This window comes from Vombatus ursinus, unplaced genomic scaffold, assembly GCF_900497805.2.
Source record: "Vombatus ursinus unplaced genomic scaffold, bare-nosed wombat genome assembly UNPS02010548.1, whole genome shotgun sequence".
In the NCBI taxonomy this organism is placed as follows: domain Eukaryota; kingdom Metazoa; phylum Chordata; class Mammalia; order Diprotodontia; family Vombatidae; genus Vombatus; species Vombatus ursinus.
Window position 1 is genome coordinate 7,920,430 of NW_020950326.1, and position 20,206 is coordinate 7,940,635.

Below are 20,206 nucleotides of genomic sequence, written 5' to 3' on the forward strand. Positions count from 1 at the left end.
AGGTCCTTATCTGTAAAATGAACTGGAGAAGGAAATGGCAAACCATGTCAGTATCTTTGCCAAGAAAATCCCAAATGGGATAACGGAGTCAGATGTGACTCTGAACAACAACAACAAATGTCTACGGTTAGTCAGACCTCACTGTTAATCAAGACCTAGGATTTTTGATAAGCGATCTAGAGCTGGGTGGCTGAAGTTCACACCTGTATTACCTCTGACAGAAAAGATGCATTAATCAAATGACTAGTGCAAGTAAGATTTCAAGGGGAAATAATCCAGTTACCAGCTGGAATTATTTTTAATGTACTTTATCAATGCTTTATATTTGCACAAAAGCATGTGGCTAATTGTAAAGGATTCTAGAAGACCTTGTAGTCCCCCTTCTTAGGAAAATATTTTGGGTGGTTTCCTTTGTGAAAGAGCACTAGATACCGTATTTCAAGTTATATAGGTTATTTAACTTCTAGGCTTCAGGTTCTTCACTTACACAGTGATGGAATTGGACTAGACAACCTCTAAGCTCCCTTTCAGTGGTTAAGTCCTTTTTGTTGTTCGGTTGTTTCAGTCATGTCCGACACTTCATGACCCCATTTGGGGTTTTCTTGGCAAAGATACTAGAGTCATTTGCCGTTTTCTTGTCCAGCTCATTTTTTATGTATGAGGAACTGAGGCAAATAGAGTGAAGTAACTTGCCCAGGGTCACACAGCTAATAAGTGTCTGAGACCAGATTTGAACTCAGGACTTCCTTACTCTAGGCCAGTTGCTCTATCTGCAGCACCACCTAGCTGCCTAGGTAGAAAGTCCTGCAATCCCATCAAAGACCAAGACTCAGCTCCTGGTTCTGTTACTCATTGACCCATTGTCCTGAGCAATCAGTTAAACATTTGGTTCCTCAGTTTCCCTTATCTGTTATAGGCAGGGATGGCCAAGATGTCTTCCAGATGTGAATCTTTTTATTCTGTAAAACAACTGAATGTCATTGAACATTTTCAAGAATTCAAACTTGTCACTCTTCAGACCAGTGTGTCCTTAGTTTGTTGACAATATGATATTATTCATAGGTAAAGGGAGAAACTTTACAAACCCTCTAGTCCAGGAGTTCTTAACATTTGTGTGTTTGTGTCTGTGTGTCTGTGTCTGTGATGGACCTCTTTGCCAATCTGATGAAAGCTGTGGACCCCTTCCCAGAATAATGTTGTTGTTCTTGTTTAAATTTATAATTAAAGGAGATCTAACTTTCAATTAGAGGTTAGTGAAAATAACGATGCCATTTTTTTCCTCATCTAAGTTTGCAAACCTTCAGTGAATTCTGACCCCAGGTTAAGAACTCCTGATCTAGTCCAACCCTGTCATTTTTACCAATGAGGAAACTGAGGCTCTGAGACTTCATTGGCTGAAGATTGAAAAATTAGATTACTCCGGTCTGCTTATCCAGTGTTCTTTCCCCAGATTTAGTGAGATTTTGTTATATTTTGATTATAGACCTAGTCTCCCATCTGTTTAAAATAACAAAACATCAAAATTTCCCACTATTTTTCAAATACCTTTCTTATATTAAAAGACACAGAGGGTGCATTTTTCTTTTTAGCAAAGGGTATTCTCAAATAATCCTTATGATTAGAAGGAAAGGTGAGGGCAAAGATAAGCACTTGAGAGAATAACCTTCGGAATATCACCTTAGCCTGTTAGCATTTTCCTCCAACAGGTTCCCAACATCTCATGTTGGGTCAGTAATAAATATTAAAACTCACAGAATTCATAAGTCAACGTAGGTGTCCTGGGCCTTTGGAGACCACTTTATCTCTCCATCAAAGATGAAGAGAGCTCCTCAGATGAATAAGAAATAGAGCTGCGAATGCTGACAAGCAGGAGCAATTTAGGAGCCTTTCTCAGAAGCCAAGCCACAGACGGTTTTTTGGCGGCTGCTAATGGGTATGCCATTTATGCGCAAGCGGCTTGATATTACAGATCGTCTTAGGTAAATATTTCCAGCCTAATCGCTCTACTGTGTATGGATGCTGGAGAAGGGTGCTGCCGAAGCTGCTCCCAGCCAAGGCCAGCTTGGGTTGGAGGTCCCCAGAAATGGGAATCTGTCAGCTCTGATTTGCGAAGGCAGTCTAGTGTTCCATGGTACTTCCTATAATCTCTCCAAGTTCAAAGAGCGCTTAGCTGCTTGTCTTTGTCAGAAACATGGTTGGAGATCTTTTATGTTGAAGATGTAGGATTTCTCGGGATGTCTTTGATTATTTATTTATTCCACTTCTCTGGTATATGATAGCACCGGGATCCTGAAGCCCCCTTGTCCTGTATTGCACTTGCTCTGAAATTCAAGGAGTTTTAAGTCCCTTTGAAAATTGCTTTAAAAGGGAAGGGGGAAAAAAAGAGTTTTTGAAGTTCCTTTTTTTTTTCTTTTCCTCTTTCCCCCACTCCCTTTCCACAGTGCCACAACACCTACTTCCAGCGTTCCACGCTCCTTTACCGATTGACATGCGACATCAGGAGGGAAGATATCATTACGAACCTCACTCTATCCATGCTATTCATGGGTAAGTCTTGTATCTCAGCTATGGGTGGCTTGCCACCCCCCAACCCTCAGCCTCCCCACCCAGAATTTGCAGTGTATTCTCTCCATCTCTCTCTATGCTGTCATTAAGATTTCCTGAATTGAGACAGAGTTGGCAAGCTTTGGCTACCTTCCTCCTTTGCTGTCTTTGAGGGGGGACAAGAAGTTAACAATTTTAAACAAGTATTTGTTTTTATCTGCTGTTGGCCTTTTTTGAATTAGTATTATAAATTTGTGTGGGTATATGTGTTTGTAGTATTCTGAGTTTTTGAGAAGCAAGCAGCCTTCTTATGAATCAACTACTTGTAATGTGTCTAAACTTCCTTGTGTTTTTCATTCTAGGCACTAGAGGGTTCAATGCTTTTTCTCTGTCAGTGAAATGGAAATGCTTTAAGTGTGAGATTTCTCTAAGCAGAGCCATATGAGGTTTTATGTATTGGCAATGTTATTTACTCTCCACTTTTATAATCAAAGGTGAAAAAGGGTATAGCTGTCCAAGGCAATTTCTCTAACCTTGGCTGTTTGCGCTCCTTGCTTAGAGTTTTCCAATCCTGTTCCTGTTATCTCCTAACTTCTTAACTCAGAGGTTCTGAGTCTCCCTGCCCAGCCTGTTTGGCTTCTCCCCACAAAAAGTTGCAGTGGTGACACTCATTCCTTCTCTGAGCAGGTTGGCCTAAATGTCTCCCCTTAGTTTGTGGAGGTCCTGCTAGAAAACATAAGATGCCTGTAGAGAAACTAGCCCGTTTTCTAATTTCTCCTGATACATAGGATTTACCTCCCAAGGAGAGGGGGGCACATATTTCAAGACCAAAAACTAAGAACCTCGTCTCTAGTTGGGGATGGGGTTCAGTGCTATGACTCTGGAACTGCTATAAGCCACTAGTTGGCATTTATATAGCACCTACTAGGTACTATGCTAAGCATTTTATAAATATCATTTCATTTTATCCTTATAACATTCTAACCCTGAGAGATAAGTACAGTTGTAACCCCCATTTTATAGTTGGGGAAACTGTAGCAAACCAATATTAAGCCACTTGCCCACAGAGCTTGTAAGTGTCTGAGGCTGGATTTGAACTCATATCTTCCAGACTCCAAGCCCAGTGGTCTATCCCCTGAGCCACTTAGCTGCCTGTTACTTTTCTAGGTGAAGGACTCATTTCACATCTGCCTGGGCAGCCTCTAAAGGATTTTCATGGTGAGGAAGAGTGGTACTAGCCAAGAGTTGTTAATTCAGGAAGGCTGGAAAATCTCAGGCTGTTAAGTGAGCTCAATTCATTTTGTTTCAGGGTGGACCTTTGAGTCAGTCTATTAAACCCTTCTTTGCTCCCACGGTTTTGAAAAGCTCAGTTGGGGTTTATCAGCTGCAAGGACATGGTAATTAAGTGATCATCTCTGCAGATTTGGCATGCCAGCTAAGCCGGATTCTGCAAGATTGCATTTATTGGGGATTCTGGCCTGAGAGCTGTAACAGGAGCCTTCATCTGGGTTTAGGGGGAGGTGTTTTGTTTTGTTTAGTTTTGCTTTAGAGAAATCCTTTGGTTACTATACCTGTGATACTGATGCTAGATATGTCCCTTAAGCTTAGTTTTGGGTCTCCCAGGACATCCGTCTTGGAAACAATATTTTTCTAGTTCAGTGGACAATTGGCAATATAGAGCTTGCTGTACCAAAGAGCTTAAGAAGGAAAAATAGATATTTATGCTCTAAGAGTTCTGAGCAGAGAGGGATCTTTGTGCGTTGCATGTGTGCCTAAAGTCCAGAAATTGGCTAATGACCATCATTAGACTTGAAGATGGGGGCAACCTGGACACTTCATGAGCATATTTCAAAACTGAACAATGAGCCTTGGAAATAAAAGACCAAAATCATAAATAGGTTATTACTTTGGCCCAGTTAACACCATTTTGATATGCTAAGCATCTTTAATGAGTCCCAATTAAATAAACCACTAGAGTAAAAGCACACACTTTGCCATAGGTTCAACAGACTGTTAGTGAATCTTAACTTTAAACATATGTGTTATTCATATTGCCATTGTCTAGGGGAATGAACATAAGTCTGAGAATCTGGAGAACTCTGTTCTCATTCCAAACATACTGCAAAACTAACTGTGAGTGTCTAGGCAAAATACTTAACTTTTCTGTATTTAGGAGAAGGGTTTGCAAGAGAGTGACTTGTTGAATCATATCTGACTGGACCCAATTTGTAGTTTTCTTGACAAAGATGTTGGAGTAGTTTGCCATTTCCTTCTCCAGCTCATTTCATCGATGAGGAACTGAGGCAAACAAGGTTAAGTGACTTGCCTAGAGTCACACAACTAGAAAGTGTCTGAGGTCAGATTCGAACTGAGGTTTTCCTGACTCCAGGTCAGGTGCTCTATCCACTGTACCACCTAGATGCCCACAAGAGGAGGACATTAGTGCCAAATTCACAAGGGTGTTGTTAAGATCAAAGGAGATAATGAAAAGTATTTTTGGAAATCCAAAAGTACAGTGTGAACATAAAGGATTATTATTTGCATCATTTGAAGTCTGGCCTTTGTCTAATAAGAGAGATTAAGTTCTGAACTGAATGTAGAAGATCTTCCCTACAAGAAGTGGTTAACCCATCTTCTGTAATTGACTAGCACATGAAAAGGGATGAGGTAAGTCTTTCAAAGTGAGTGAATTGCAAATTTTCTGAGTGCTAAGCACTTGGTGACTACCACCAATCAGCCTTAGACTGGTGAAACCTTATGAAAATGAGTATCAGAGGCATACTTGAAGAGGAGGAGAAGTCAGAACAGGGCAGCATTCAGGCTGAAGGTTCTGTGAAAAGCAGGAGAAGGCCTTGGTTATGGGTTAATTTTGTGCATATGGATCTAAGGTCTTTTTTTAGCACTAGCTATAAGAGCCACCTCCTTCTGTCCCACTCTGTTTCACTGAGTCACAGTCTAGAAACCCCCGCTGTTTCCCCCTAAACCTATAACAACAAAAACCAGGAACAACATGATTGGTTCTCTTCAGTACACCATTAGTTATTTCTTAGGAACACTATACTACTCACTTCAATCAGCCAACAGTAATAAGAGTAGCTAGCATTTGTATAGTATTATAAGGTTTGCAAAGTGCTTTTACAAATGTATCATTTTCTCCTGGCAACAACCCTGGGAGGTAAGTACTGTTATTATCCCCATTTTACAGATGACAAAACTGAGGGTGAGGAATGTTACTAAGTGGCTTTCCCAAAGATATACAGCAAGGATCTGAGACTGGATTTGAATGTGTCTTCCTCATTCTAAGTCCAACAACGGCTAGCTAGCTGCCTCCTAAATGCCTAATGTTTGCCAAGCACAGTGCTAGGTGCTGGGGATCTAACAAAAACAACAGTCAAGCCCTGCCCTCAAGGAACTTATGGTCTACCCTAGGGAAATGTAAGACAATACAATTTTGAGGGGAAGGTACTATCAGGTTGTGGGTGTAAAAGGGGTATCCAACTGAATCTTGAACACAACTTGAGTTCTCAAGAGGCAATGATGAGAAGGGAATGATTTACAGGGATGGGGCACAGCCAGTGCAAAGGTGTGGAATTGGGAGATGAAATGCCATAGATGACTAATAATAAGGCTGGTTTGATTAAACAACAGTAAATATGTAAGGAAATGATTTACAATAGTGGAAACACAATTTTGAGGAAAATGTGAAGAGACTTTCAGTTCTGGAGATGATTTCCCAGAAGGTTACAAACAAGGACTCATCTGAGGAGTTACTGGCTTATTGAAACTTCCAACAGTGGTTTGCTTGACAAAGACAGAAATGTTCAGGGCCAGATCCTAGAGTCACCTCAGTGCTGATAATTCAGGAACCTGCGCCCTCTGGGAATTCTGTTCTGACAAATCATCTCAGAAATGCCTTCTTGCTCCTAGAAACCATGATCTGATGATCCTGCCTGAACAATATCATGTGCATCCTTCATCTCCTTTCTATTTCCATTGCTGATACCCTAGTCCATGCCCTTATTATTTCCTGCCTTCCATCTCTCCTCTAATCATTTTTCCTATGTAGTCTTCCTATTTCAAAGCTCTGATCATATCACTCCCTTGTTCTAAAACCATCAGTGGCTCCCAATTGTCTTCCAAATACAGTTTCAACTCTCTATCCTGGTATTCAAGACCATAAATAGTTTGGATCTAATTTGCCTTTCTAGCTTTCATGCCTTTTGGGTACTCTGTGTTTTAGCCAAACTGAGACTACTTTACATTTCTGATTCTTATCCCGCCTCTCCTACTCCCTTCTCTTTGGCTTTGCTCATGCTGTCCCCTATGACTAGAATGGAGTTCATCTTCCCAAAGATAAGGAGTGTGAGGAGTGTAGTATGGAAAGGCAATATGGTTTGATGGAAAGTGGATTATACTTGAAAGACTTGAGCTCCAGTCTTGTCTAGGTCTTTGACCTTGGAAAAGTCACTTTTTCTTTCTCTTCCTCAGTCATATGAGACAGCTCAATGACATGATTTGAAAGGTGCCTTCTAGCTCCAGTATTCTGGGATTCTAGAATTTTGGCCTGTTGGAAGACCCATCCCAGGTGCTACCTTCTTTGTGAAACTTTCCCTAATGACTTAATAATAATTTCCCACTGGAAATTATCTCTCTGTTCAGATTTCTTATAATATTCTTTCTGGATCTCTCTTATGCACTCTGACATTTTGTCTTGTATAACAGTGGTTTGTGTGTATGTACCTTGTCCTCTCTGTTAGGTTGTAAGCTTAATTGAAGGTAAACTCTATGTCATTTGGTTTTTGCATCTTTATATTCTCCACTGCCTAGCCCAGCACCTGCAAATAGTTGGTGCTTGAATACTTGTTGAATTGAATTATATCACGCTTCTTGCTTCCTTCAAAACACAGCACAATCTCAGATTGTGCTTGTTGCAGATACTAGGGATGCAGACCATCTCATTCAAGCCCCAAGGTGCAAAGGGGAACCACTTTGCTCATGAAGCCTCGTTTTGCAGTGGAATGAGATGCTGGAAAATGTTGGCTTATAGAATCTTTAGGGCCCTAATTATAGTGCGTACCTTTTTAATGAATGGTTGGTATCACCTACCTCTGCTTAGCCTTTCTTGGCCTCATTTTTCTTACCTGTGAAAAGAGTATAGGTCTCCACTGGAAAACTGATTTCAAAGTAATATGGAAAACATCACTCATGCTCTCTCTCTGTCTCTCTTTCTCTCTCTCTCTCTCTCTCTCTGTCTCTTTCTTTCTTTTGCATATAGCAGCTATGTTAAAGTATTATTGTTGATAATGGCTATTATTATCATAATTCACTCCTTAGTTCAAATCCTGGCCCTGCCAGTTATTTCTTGTGTGACCTTAGACAAGTCACTTAATTTCTCTGGGACTCACTTTCCTCATCTAAAATGAGGGGTTCAATTAAATGACCTCTGAGGCCCCTTCCATCTTTAAATCTATGGTCCCATGAACCTCTTGGTGCCCTCGACAGTTCTCTAAAACAATACATTATAGATAATCTGTACTGGAGCTAGGAGTTTCCATACTGGGAATTTACCACACTAAAGGACTGGACCTCCCCACCCAAAAAAAATGTAGCATTGTAGTGAATTGTTGTTAAAATGTATGGGCATTTGTAAAAACCTAAATTCTCCCCAAGTCATAGCATCGCTGCCAAAATGCATGCTTTCAGTCAGAATTTGCCTTTTCTCAGTGAGCTTGTAACATCCATGTGCCAAAGGGAGACACAAGTGTTTGACAGTGTCCTACAGTGCCTGCTTTAGTTAAAAGAAAATATAGCATAATACACACATGTGCGAGTGCATGCACGCACACACACACATACACACACACCCCTACACACCTACACACATATATACACACTCCTGAAAAGATGGCAGTGCTCAGGATTGGGGAAAAAAATGGAGTTACTGAGCTTTGGCTTTATGATTAATGTGATCAGAGCTTGATGGAGCCCCAATTTATCAAGCCCATATTTTAGCTATCTCCTTCCTTGTCTGTACCAAATGTATCTAATTACATGAACATTGCACAGCAAATTAAATGCCGTCTCATTTGTCGTCAGCCCCAGAGTCTTATTATCTGCCTGCTGTTTCATGTCAAAGGTTGGTTTTCTGATTGCTCCAAGTGACATGACCGCACTTCCTTTCTGAGAGATCGTTGGGGTGTCACAGAATGAGAGTGTTTGCCTCTCCATCCCTGCTGCTGATAGGACAGTTGCTGTCCAGTGGCCTAGTTTGTAAGTCCTGGGCTCCTGACTCAGACCCTCTGAGAAGATCAGTCCTTGGCTCTTGGTTAATTGACAGCTAAGCAGGTTTTTAGCTCTGTTTCATGCTGAGACAGCCTTGGTTCTTATTTTTTCTCCTGGAAAAAAACAACATTGTGTCCTCTTGTGGCCTCCATTTTCCACCTTTGCTTCCCTCCCTTTAATATGCAGGTATCTGGTAGCCCTTCCCTGGCTGACTCCAGCCCCAGCCTGAATGCTTCTAGCCTGAAGCTGGGCTTTGAGGTGGTTTGCTCTGTTGACCCTGAGTCACCTCCAGAGATGTGGCAGGGACAGGTTGTTACTTGCTAGACCTATTTGCTTTCCCTCAGCCCTGTTGTCTCTGTTCTCAAAGAGAACCTGTCCCCAGAAAGCGAGTTTTTAAAAAGCTTAACCAGATGGGCCTGCCCTTTCTCTCTCTTCTTCTCCTCCCCCCTCTTCTCTTTCTCTTTTCTTCTTTTACATCTCCTCTCCTTGCCTTTAAACTCCATCAGTGGCCTCATAGAGAGAGTGGAATGGAAAACAAGGCATTCTGTGACAGGCTTGGTGGGAATTAAATCAGGATAAATTCCATACCTTCATGATCTAGAATACTCATGTGAATGGGGCAAGACTTTTGGAGTGTAGGGGTTGGAGACATCTACCCAGAATATTTCATAGAATTGAGTTTCTCTGACTCAGGGTTATTCCATTTGGGATAGATACTTATTGGAATTACACTCTTTTTGTCCTGGGTACCTAGCTAGATTCTTAGAGCTCAAACCTAGTTGGTTACCTTTTCACTTATAGTCTTTAAGGAGAATAAATTCATTTTCCAGAAATTAATAATGACTGATGACTGTCCATTACTACCTCTCCTACCCCCCAGTTCAGTTCCACTATAATCTGCCTGGGAGCTCAGCTCAGGAAATAAGTACTAAGGACAAATCCCCAAGAAGCATTTTAGAGTCAGTCAGTGAATGATAGGACAGCACTTTAAATCACATCTGCTGTATTGTCCAGATTTGTGTGCATAAATTATAAGGTTTCATACCTTGTAGACCATAGATTTGGTCTACAAGAAGAATTAGAAATCTTCTAGTCCAACACACTCTTTTTACAGATAAGAAAACTGAGGCTCAGAGGGGTTATAATTTGCTGAAGGGCATTTAAGTTGCAGAGTCAGGATTTGAACCTAAACCATCTAACTTAAATCTAGTCCTCCTTCTGTGGTACCACCTGACCTCCTCCAGTGAGCTTAGCATACTTTAATACTCAGTTCCACAAGCAATTTTGATGGTTTTCAGAGTAGTTTTTTTTTTAATTAGTGTGTTCTCTTGGTTTCATGAGGACCAGGATATTAACAGGTAAAGAGCTGGAGTACTCTACTGATAGCCTTGTGATATTGGAGGAATTAATGACGGACCCCAGTATGGGGAGTGGGCACCCTACAGTGAATCTATGAGAAAATAGATAAAAATCATGAAGGATAAGCAGGTGAGGATGAGTTGTAACGTGCATTCGTGCAAAGAATTATTAAATACATGAGATCAGAGATCCATTTGAGTATTAGAGTGTGTCCTCTAAGACTCATAAATTGCAGAGCATTTATCAATCTTCATTGGTGGGAATTTCTTTGCTAGGAGTTCCCTGCCCCAATGAGACCACAGATCCAGGACTCCCCTCTTCCCCATGCCAAACACATGTGCACTCATCTTTTGTTAGTCATTACCTTCTTCTCGGGTCCTTACTAACTACCTTTGTTAGAGCATCACACATTTTGTGTCTACTTTTTTGTTGTTTAGTCATTTCAGTCATGTCCAACTCTTCGTGACCCCATTTGAGGTTTTCTTGGCAGAGATACTAGAGTGGTTTGCCATTTCCCTCTCCAGCTCATTTTACAGATGAGGAAATTCGGGCAAACAGAGTTAAGTGACTTGCCCAGGGTCACACAGCTAGTATGTCTGAGGCTGGATTTGAATTCGGGTCTTAGCGCTCTGTCCACTGCACCACCTAGTTGCCCCTGTATCCCACATTCTATCCATCTGTCTATTTTTTCTATATATATTTCCTCTACTGAAAGAAATGGCCATTAACCTACATCCTAAATTATATGAACATGATTAGAGAGGAGGAAAAATTACAATTCCTTTGAGAGGCCAACATGAACAAAGGCCTGGGACATAGGAAGCAGAACTCAAACCCAGGTCATGTCCTGGTTCCAAGGCCAGCTTTCCATCTACTATTCCCCATTGCCCCTCACATGTGCATGAATGCATGCATAAGTGCATGTATGCATGCATAAGTGCATGTATGCATGTGTAAGTGTATGCATGCATATATGTATGTATAGAGGGAACAGAACTACATTGGAATGAGAAGACCTCAGCTCAAATCCTGGGTTTGACATTTTCTTCTCCTGGACTTATTTTTCTCAGTTGTTGAGGAAACACTCAGTTGAATGTTGAACTAAGCCCTCTAAATTTCTCTCCAGATAGAGATGATAAAATACACTCAATATAAATAAATAATACAAATAATAAGTGCTCCAGGAGTTAGAGAAGGAAGCTATATCATTGAAGGGTTAGGGAAGTCTGAGAAAGTTTCAGAGACAAGGTAAGACTTGAGTAAGGTACTGAAGGATAAGAAGAGATGGGATGAAGGGCATGCCAGTTGATGGTGGAGATAGTGAGGGATGATCTAAGGAGAAGCAGGAATATACACAACATTTTCAAACCCTCTCATTCACCAGTTTTCATCATGGTTAGTGGAGCAGAAACACATATCTCACATATCTGGGAGACATTGAGTAGAAAAAAGGAATTATCTAGCCCAGGAAATCTTTGGAGATAGAAAAAACACTAAGCCAGTACTGTCTCTAAACCAACATGTTAAATAAGTGTGTGCATGTACATGTGCGTGTGTGTGTGTGTGTATGTGCCTTTATCTGCCTTTCTAAAGGATTTTTTTTAATGGCAGCTTCTGATTGATGGCTCTCTACTACTTTGCTTCAGACACAGAATATCTATATCTGGAGGCAGAGCAAATAGGGAATGGAAAAGGAAGTTCAGTGTGTATGTTACTAAATTTTGCCTTTCCATTGCATTGCTCCTGGTGAAAGGCAGTTGGAAGCTTTTATCCAGACTTGTTTTCCTCCTGCCTTGCCTCCTGACTCCCCACCTTACGTGCTTTTGAAAATATAAGTTGGAATTGAATAGATGAGGACTAATGGCATGTATGTTGCCAGTTGGGATCAATCAATAAATCAATCAGTAAGCATGTATTAAGTGCCTACTATGTCTGTGCTAAGCACTGGGGATACAAAAAGAGGCAGAAGACAGTCCCTGCCCTCAAAGACCTTAAAGTCTAATGTGGAAGGAGGGGCAAAACATCGAAGGAAGATGGGGGTGGAGGGATGGTACCGGGGGCTTCTGTGGAGTTCAGACCAAGCAGAGCTACAGATGGAAAGTAGAGTGAACTGCAAAACCCAGATTCTGCCCTCTATAAGTAAGGCTTTGGCTGACATTTAGTATTGCACTCTCTAGTCTTCCAGTTGGAAGGGAGAGGATGCTGAGGCAGCTGGGAAGGTGAGTATATCTGAGACTGAGTTAAAAAGATCGTGATGAGGAGACTTCTGGTTATCAGCTTATCCTGGGAGGGGCATCTTGATACTGTGAAGTTCAGACCAAGCAGAGTCCCAGTTGGAAAGACAGGCATGATATAAACCCTGCTCTTAAGGTGCTTACAACTTATTGGGGTGGGGTGGGGGCAGGGGTGGGAGGAGAGATAAAGAACCACCATAAAGAGAGAGTGATACAAGTGTAAGGAAGAGGTGCAGGCAAAATGTTGTGAGCATTTTAAGAAACAACCCTGGAAGATAGGTGTTATTATTATCCCCATTTTGCAGATGTGGAAACTGAGGCTGAGTGAGGTTAAATGACTTGCCCAAAGTCACATGGCTAGTAAGTATTTGGTACCACATTTGTACTCAAGTCTTCCTGACTCTTAAGTCCCCTATCTATTACACCACCTAGCTGTGTATATTCTTTGTACACTAGCATATAGTCTCTCACTTTAAGAACTTCTGAGGGGAGAGGGAGAAATAAAAAGAACAAACATGAAATAATTAGAGAACAATACAAAATGGTTACATACAATTGGCAACTACATAGTACACAGGAGGCTACATGTGATAGAAGTTCAGTGATGGCAATATCTCAATGGATCACGATGGCTAGGGAAAGACTCATGAAGAATGGATAGAATTTTGTTTTTATTTGTCATTTATCTATTCTGTATAGAATGTAGAGGAGATATGAGTCCTACTCTTAGGATCACAGATTTAGAGCTGGCTGGAAGAATCTTAGTAGCCATTGATTCTAGCCCCCTTATATTTGACACATAAGAAATCTCATCACAATCTATTTTGTATTATCTTTATTTTTGTTCACCTTATCTCCCTTACTAGCTTACAGACTTTTTAAGGATAGGGTCTATGTCTTATACTTCTGTGTATTCCCCAGTGCTCTGCAGAGAAGGGATTTAATGTACTTTTTTTTTTCTTTTTGGTACGAATAGATGAATAAAACAAACAGCTGAATGAGTACTGAGTGGTGCATCAGCTATGACATATTAATGATTTATGCTTGGGATCTTTATCTGCAGCCCCCATAGAAGGATAGGTAAAGCAATTTATCTTTATGTGGTTAGATGCTCAATAACTATCCTTTTCATCTTCACCAATCAGTTCCTAGGAGAAGCTTTAGGAATCGATTGCCTGATTTATTGACTATGCTTAGCTCTCCTTAGTACAGTGGTATGGTGAGAACTAATATGGCACTGAGCTATGGACAATCCAGCCCCTTCCCTCATAGGGATTTTAGTCTAAGATGAAGCTGAGATTGATATGATTTTTTGCACTGAAAGCAAGATCAGCAACCTTTCAGAGCAGATCAGAAACAAGGAAATAAAATTCCTCAGATCCAAAAGAGTCTGGCATTGCAGGGACCTTTTGTGATCAAAGCAAACAAAACTTCCTGTTGGGGGTATTTTTCAGTTTTGAAATCATTGTCAACCTACCAAAGGGACACCTATGGTCTTTTCTGTGGGTTGTCACTACCACCTACCTTCTTATTCCTCATCAAGAAGGTAGCTTCTGTTCAATACCTTTCTTATAGAAGTAAGATTTCTCCTTGTTTAGTCATTTAGTCATGTCTGCCTCTTCATGACTCCATTTGGGGTATACTTGGCAAGGATACCACAGAGGTTTTCTATTTCTTTCTCCAGCTCATTTTATAGATGAGGAAACTGAGGCAAGCAGGGTTAAGTGACTTGCCCAGGGTCACCCAGCTAGTAAGTATCTGAGACCAGATTTGAACTCAGGAAGATGAGTCTTCCTGACTCCAAGCCAGGCATTCTATCCACTATGCCGCCTAGCTGCCACTGGGATTTCTCATTTAGACAAGAAAAAGGAGCCTTGAGTCCTATGTGCTTCTATTTCTCCTTTCCGCTTTTATACCTCCCCGGCTTGTAAGACCCAAGGAATAGAGAGCCTCTGATCTAACACAAACAGTTTGGCACCATATCTAAACCAACTTGGTTATTTTGTTACCAGTAATGATAAAGCAGGAACACCACCTGGTATAGTGCTGAACACAGCAGACTCTAACACATATACATATCAGTTGATCAACTGATGGATAATTACGAACGTTGACAACTTCATGGGTTTCAAAATCTATTTTTGTCCTCCGCACACCTACAATGGAGACAACAGCTAACAAGGATCTTCAGGCTGACTGTTTGACCCACCCTTTTATATCTCCACTATGTGTCTCATAATGGGACTTGCAGCTTTCCTTCCTGCACATCTGGAGATGCTGAAAGAGAATTGCTTCCAGGTTTGGAGAAGGATAAGAAAAGGTTTCCAACAAAATATGGCTTTGTTGTTCAGTCCTAAACCTGGAAATAACCTGAGCCTTATCCCTTCAAAGAATCAAGTCCTCTTTTAGTGCTGAGGGTGCATATCCTCAGCAGCACAATGTGAACAAACTGGTTATAAGTGTCTTCCAAAGTTCTAAAGGTTAAGTGGGTCTGAGGGATTAGACTTCTCTCCCTAGCAACTCTTAAAGGTATCTGTTCTCTCTCTTCTTCTCCATCTCCCACTCCCTCACTCTCCCCACCCCTCTCCCTCTTTCTCTCTCTGTCTCTGTCTGTCTGTCTCCCCCTTTCCCTGTCTCCTTTTTCCCCTCCCTCCCTCCTTCTCTCTCTGTCTCTCTGTCTCTCTCTCTCACACACACTCTTTCTGTCTCTCTCCCTCTCCCCCCCTTTACCCCTGTGTGTGTGTGTGTGTGTGTGTGTGTAGGTTGAAGTATGATGGTGAGATATCTGTGTGGCCTGCTGGAATTGTCATTACCAAGCCTTGGTTATTGCCCTTGTCTTTTTCAATAAATGTGTTACCCAATCCTGACATACTGATGATCTAAGAAGAGGAGAGCTTCCCCCAGAAATGGAACCAACCAATACTCCATACTCCTAAAAAAGTTGCTTTGAAGGAAGGAGATGAGTAGCAACCTTGAGCTAGTCCTTTCCTTAGAGTGCACTGGTCAGGCCCTTTCAAAGAATTGGGCACAGATATTATAGGTGTCAGTATTTGCTCTCACCTGCTGTCCCATTACTCCTTTTTCCAACCAGGTCTGGCCTCATAATTTCCCTTTCCTTTGTCATTAGTCCTTCAGTAATAGTTTGGGACTGATTCAGACAGTATTGTTTTATTGCCAGTAATGAAGCTGCAGGAACACCACCTAGCACAATAGTGAACTCTGAGTAGACCCCAATACACATACAATTGATTTATTAAAGCACGATAATCAACCCTGATAAGTTCGTGAGTTCCTAAATCTAGTTCCCCATATCTAAAATGGTAACAAGGGTCTCCAGGTTGCCTTGGTATGAAGTATATCATATGTTCCTGACTCAGCAACAAGTTCATTTCTTAATCACTTTCTGGTACTCTGATATCTGAAGCCTCCCATTGGCAGGCCTTTCTGTCTACCTTGTATTCCTGTTCCTCTTCCTGACCTGTGTTCCACCAGATTCATAGAATTTGGATCCTAGCAGGAATTTAGAGATCTGTCCCAGTCATCTTCAGAGGAGTAAACTGAAGCCCGTAAAGTAAGGAGACTTGCCCGAGATTACACAGTGAATCAGAGGCAGAATCTCTTTGTTCTGCCTGACATCATTTTCAAAGGATGGCATTATTATTCACCAAACTCACTGGTTTTACTTAATTCAAGAATCATTGCATTTAGATCTGGAATGAACTTTAGAGATCACCTTCTCATTTAAACAGGTAGATGGTGAAGTAGAGAGAGAGCTGGACCTGGAGTTGGGAAGACTTCAATTCAAATTCAGACTCAGGTGCTTGCTTACTGGTTGTATGACATCGGGCAAGTCACTTAACCTTTGTCTACCTCAATTTCATCACCTGAAAACAGGGATAATAATAGAACTTACCTCCCAGGTTTGCTATGAGGATAAAATGGGATCATATTTGCAAAGTGTTGTGCAAGTTTTAAAATACTATATAAATGCTAGCTATTATTATTACCATTATTATTAAGAATAATAATAAACAGGAGAAAATTGAGGTCTTGAAAATCACACAGGCAGTAAGCAGAATCAGGATTTGAACCCACATCCCCTGACTCCAAATCCAGTGTACTTTCCATTACAACAGATGTAGTTATCTAGTTTCTCTTGAAATTTATTCCCATTCCCAGGCTTTAGAGGGGCTGGGGACGGATCTATGGGTGAACAGACATTCCTTATATTATCTAAGTAAATTCAGTTGTGTCTGACTCTTCATGACTCCATTTGGGGTTTTCTTGGCAAAGATAGTGGAGTAGTTTGCCATTTCCTTCTCTGGCTCATTTTACAGATGAGGAAACTGAGGACAAGAGGGTTAAGTGACTTGTCCAGGGTTACACAGCTAGTAAGTGTCTAAGGCTAGATTTGAACTCGAGAGGAATCTTCCTGACACCACGCCTGGCACTCTTTCCACTGCACTACCTAATCATCTAAGCAAATCAGGGGTTAAATTGTCTCTTCCTCCTGTCGACTTCCTGGGTCTCTTCCCTGTTTCTACCTGTCCTCTACCACCCACAATCCCACTGTGACAAAGAGAACTTGGGGGAAGGGATTCCTGCTAAGGACAGATGGTTGTGAGTCTAAGCTATAAATGTAATCTATGGAAAAGTAGCCCAGGCAGTTTAAAGAGAGCTGTCAGCACTCCAGCTGGTGGACATAAGGGACTCCTCACCTAGACTACCATCAGCACGTACTCTGCACCTTGTCAGGGTGTGCAAATTACCCCGATTCCCCTTTAGAGAGCTATTAATAACGTCCAGATTTCCTGCCTTGCCTTAACGACTGCATATTAATGGAGCTATTTTACCCCAAACATTTGTGTCCCTTACCTCAAGGAGGTAGTTTCTCTGAGCTCTCTGGGCTAAGCGCATAAACTTTTTAGTCTGAGGGGATTTGAAAGAAGCTCATTTCAAGGTCAGTGTACCATAAAGACTCCAGCAGTAAGTCGTGAGATTAATAAACATATTAAGATGCTCAGCCCGTGATTCACGAGCATTGTTCTCAATACTCCTAACAACCCTGCCCAGAGCCAATCATCGTGTGGAGCAGAAAGAACTTAGGATGTTTTCTTTTCTCTTTCTTTTCTTTTCTTTTTTTTTGTTTTGTTCCTGGCACTGACACATGGGGTCAGGACTCTTAAGGGATTGGTTTTGTTTGGTTTTTGCTTTAAAAAAAAGTTTTTGAAGCCTTTCCCCCTCCTTTGGCACACATGCATTTTATCAAGAAGTGAAATTTATGGCCTGACTTCATGAGGTCATAGCTTCCATGCCTCAGCCCCAGAAAGAAGGAGGGGTCATAGGATTTCAAGATGGAACAGGGAACATCTAATACAACCCACTCATTTTATAGATGGAAAAGACTGATTTGAACCCTCATCTTCTGACTCTGCAGGTTTCATGGCACGAATCTATCAACATGCATTTATAGTGCCTACTCTGTGCCAATCACTGCTCATCAGTATTCTACAATCAATCTTTGTCTTCTTCTAAAAATTATTATGATGCTAGCTGACATTTATTTATGGATTTAAGGTTTGTTAAGAATTTTATGTTATTTTATTTGACCTTTGCAAACAACTCTTCAAGGTAAATACTACAAGGATTATTATCCCCAGTTTGTAGATGAAGAAACTGAGGCTCAGCATGGTTAAATGACTGTTCACTATCAGGTAATATGACACACCAACCAGATGAGAGGTTTCTCTATAGCCAGGCTCCATCCTTGGGGTGAGACTGTCAGCTTTCCTGGAATGTCCTTTCTCTTCCTGTTATCTAGGAAAAAGGACCTTGTCTAATTCTTGACATAGTATTTTTCTTCTAAGGAATTTCAAAAAATTTCCCCATTTTATTGTGTATTATTTATGCCTGAAACATAATATCTATAATTTTCATCCAAGTAGCATCTGAAGGCCTTGAGGTCCAAAACAGGGCAGGTCACCCCTCCAGATCTATTAGGACTTTTGAGAGGCAGAAAGTCCAGAATTTAAGAATCAACACATAATTAATAATTTTCGATTGAATACCATGCCCCCCCCCATTTCAGTATACATTTTTCTAATGTCTGCTCTGCTTGAAACACTGTGCTAGGCACTGGGGACACACTGATGAGACAAAACAGTCCCTGCCTCTAAGGACCTTCATTCTGTCATGAGACACAATAGAGTAATAAGTACAAGGAAATTTTAGGTGGAAGATATTACTAACAATGGGATGGGGGAGGGAAAGACTTCCCATAGGAAGTGACAACTGAGTTGAATGCTTGAGGAAGATCAGACTGAGATTTGAAGGTGAGGAGGCAGCATTCCAGGTACAGGAGGGGGGTGGGCTCTGTGAAGGCACAGAGGCAGATTTCATGCTGAGGTCAGAGGACAGTGAATAGTCCATTTTGATGGGTATGTAAAATTAATGAAGGAAAATAATATGAAATAAAGTTGTAAAGGTAGACTAAAACCAGATTAATAGAAGGCTTTAAGTGCTAGGCTATGGAGTTTGGTTTTTATCCTGGAGGCCTAGAGGAAGCATGTGGTTTAGGGAAAAGAACACTGGATTTGGAATCAGAGGACCTGGATTCCGGTCTTATCTCTGCCACTTAATATTTGTGTGACTTAACCCCTGTGGGCCTCAGTTTCCTCATTTGTAACCTGGCAAGACTGGACTAGATGGCTTTGGAGGCCTTTTGCAACTTCTAATAGCTGCTGCTTCTATGAGGGTCAATGTGGTCAGGTTATTTGGGCAGCTATATGGAGTATGGATTGTGACCTAAGAAGATCATTTGGAAGGCTGTTACAGTAGTTGAGGTGTGAGGTGATGATGATTTGTACTGGGATAACAACTGTGAGAACAGAGAAGGGACACACTGAAGAGATATTGTGGACATAGGATCAACAAGACTGGGCAGCTCATTGGACATAGAGGCTGAGGGAGAGGGAAGAGTTGAGGATGGAGTCAAGGATTTAGAGTCTTAAGGTATTAAAGTTGGTTGACTAGGATCCTATGATCTCATGATGCTGTACTTAACAGAAACAAGAAAGTTTGGAGGAGGACGAGTTTGGGATGGTGGTGGTGAAATAAAGAGGTCCATCTTGTACATGATGAATTAGCGGTACTAAGAGAATGAAATTCAGGTGAAACGACAACAATAAACTTATACTAACAGTTGAGATTTCCAGGAGAAACCAGTCCCTAGAAGGGGTAGAAAGAACAATCTCTTCTCCCTCACCCTGGCTGCTCAGACCCGATCAGGGAAACAGGGGGCCTTGTGGAGCAAGAACAGTAGGGTACACTTCTCCCCCAACCTTCTTGCTAATCCCCCTCTTCTTTTCTCCCTCTTGCCTTGACACTGAGTCCTTCTATCCCCACCCCTAAGGAAGAGAACCTAAAATTCCTGCTCCACTTGGGCAGGAATTCAACCACTGGATCCTTCCCAGTGGTTACAGGCTTGGCCCCTCCAGCGGTGCTCATGGAGCATGGCTCATACCACTTATGTGAGCAGATAGTCATTGACTATAATCCTTCCAGCACGATGGAGGACTGTTGGACCTTGCCATCTTCCCTGCCACTGTGTCCTAGGGTTGATAATGCTTTACCATTTACCGTAACTAATGTTATCCCCTCCAGAAGCTGAGGCTATATATCCTTAGGACTTGTGGGTCTTTCCATTTGTCCTGATGTGGAACTTTCCTAATATGTGTTGTCTCTCACGACTAGAGAATAAGCTTCTTGAGAGCAGGTACTATCTTGTT

At 41.4% G+C, this 20,206-nt stretch overlaps 1 protein-coding gene across 1 annotated transcript in view; it reads left to right on the forward strand.

Moving 5' to 3' along the window:
* Window positions 1-2,016: 2,016 nt before the first annotated feature.
* Window positions 2,017-20,206, forward strand: part of GLI2 (GLI family zinc finger 2) — a 126,032-nt gene continuing 107,842 nt past the window's right edge. The window contains exons 1-2 of the mRNA XM_027854697.1: window positions 2,017-2,131; window positions 2,442-2,547. Of these exons, the coding sequence (XP_027710498.1) occupies window positions 2,017-2,131; window positions 2,442-2,547 (221 nt within the window). The remainder of the gene's footprint in view (window positions 2,132-2,441; window positions 2,548-20,206) is intronic.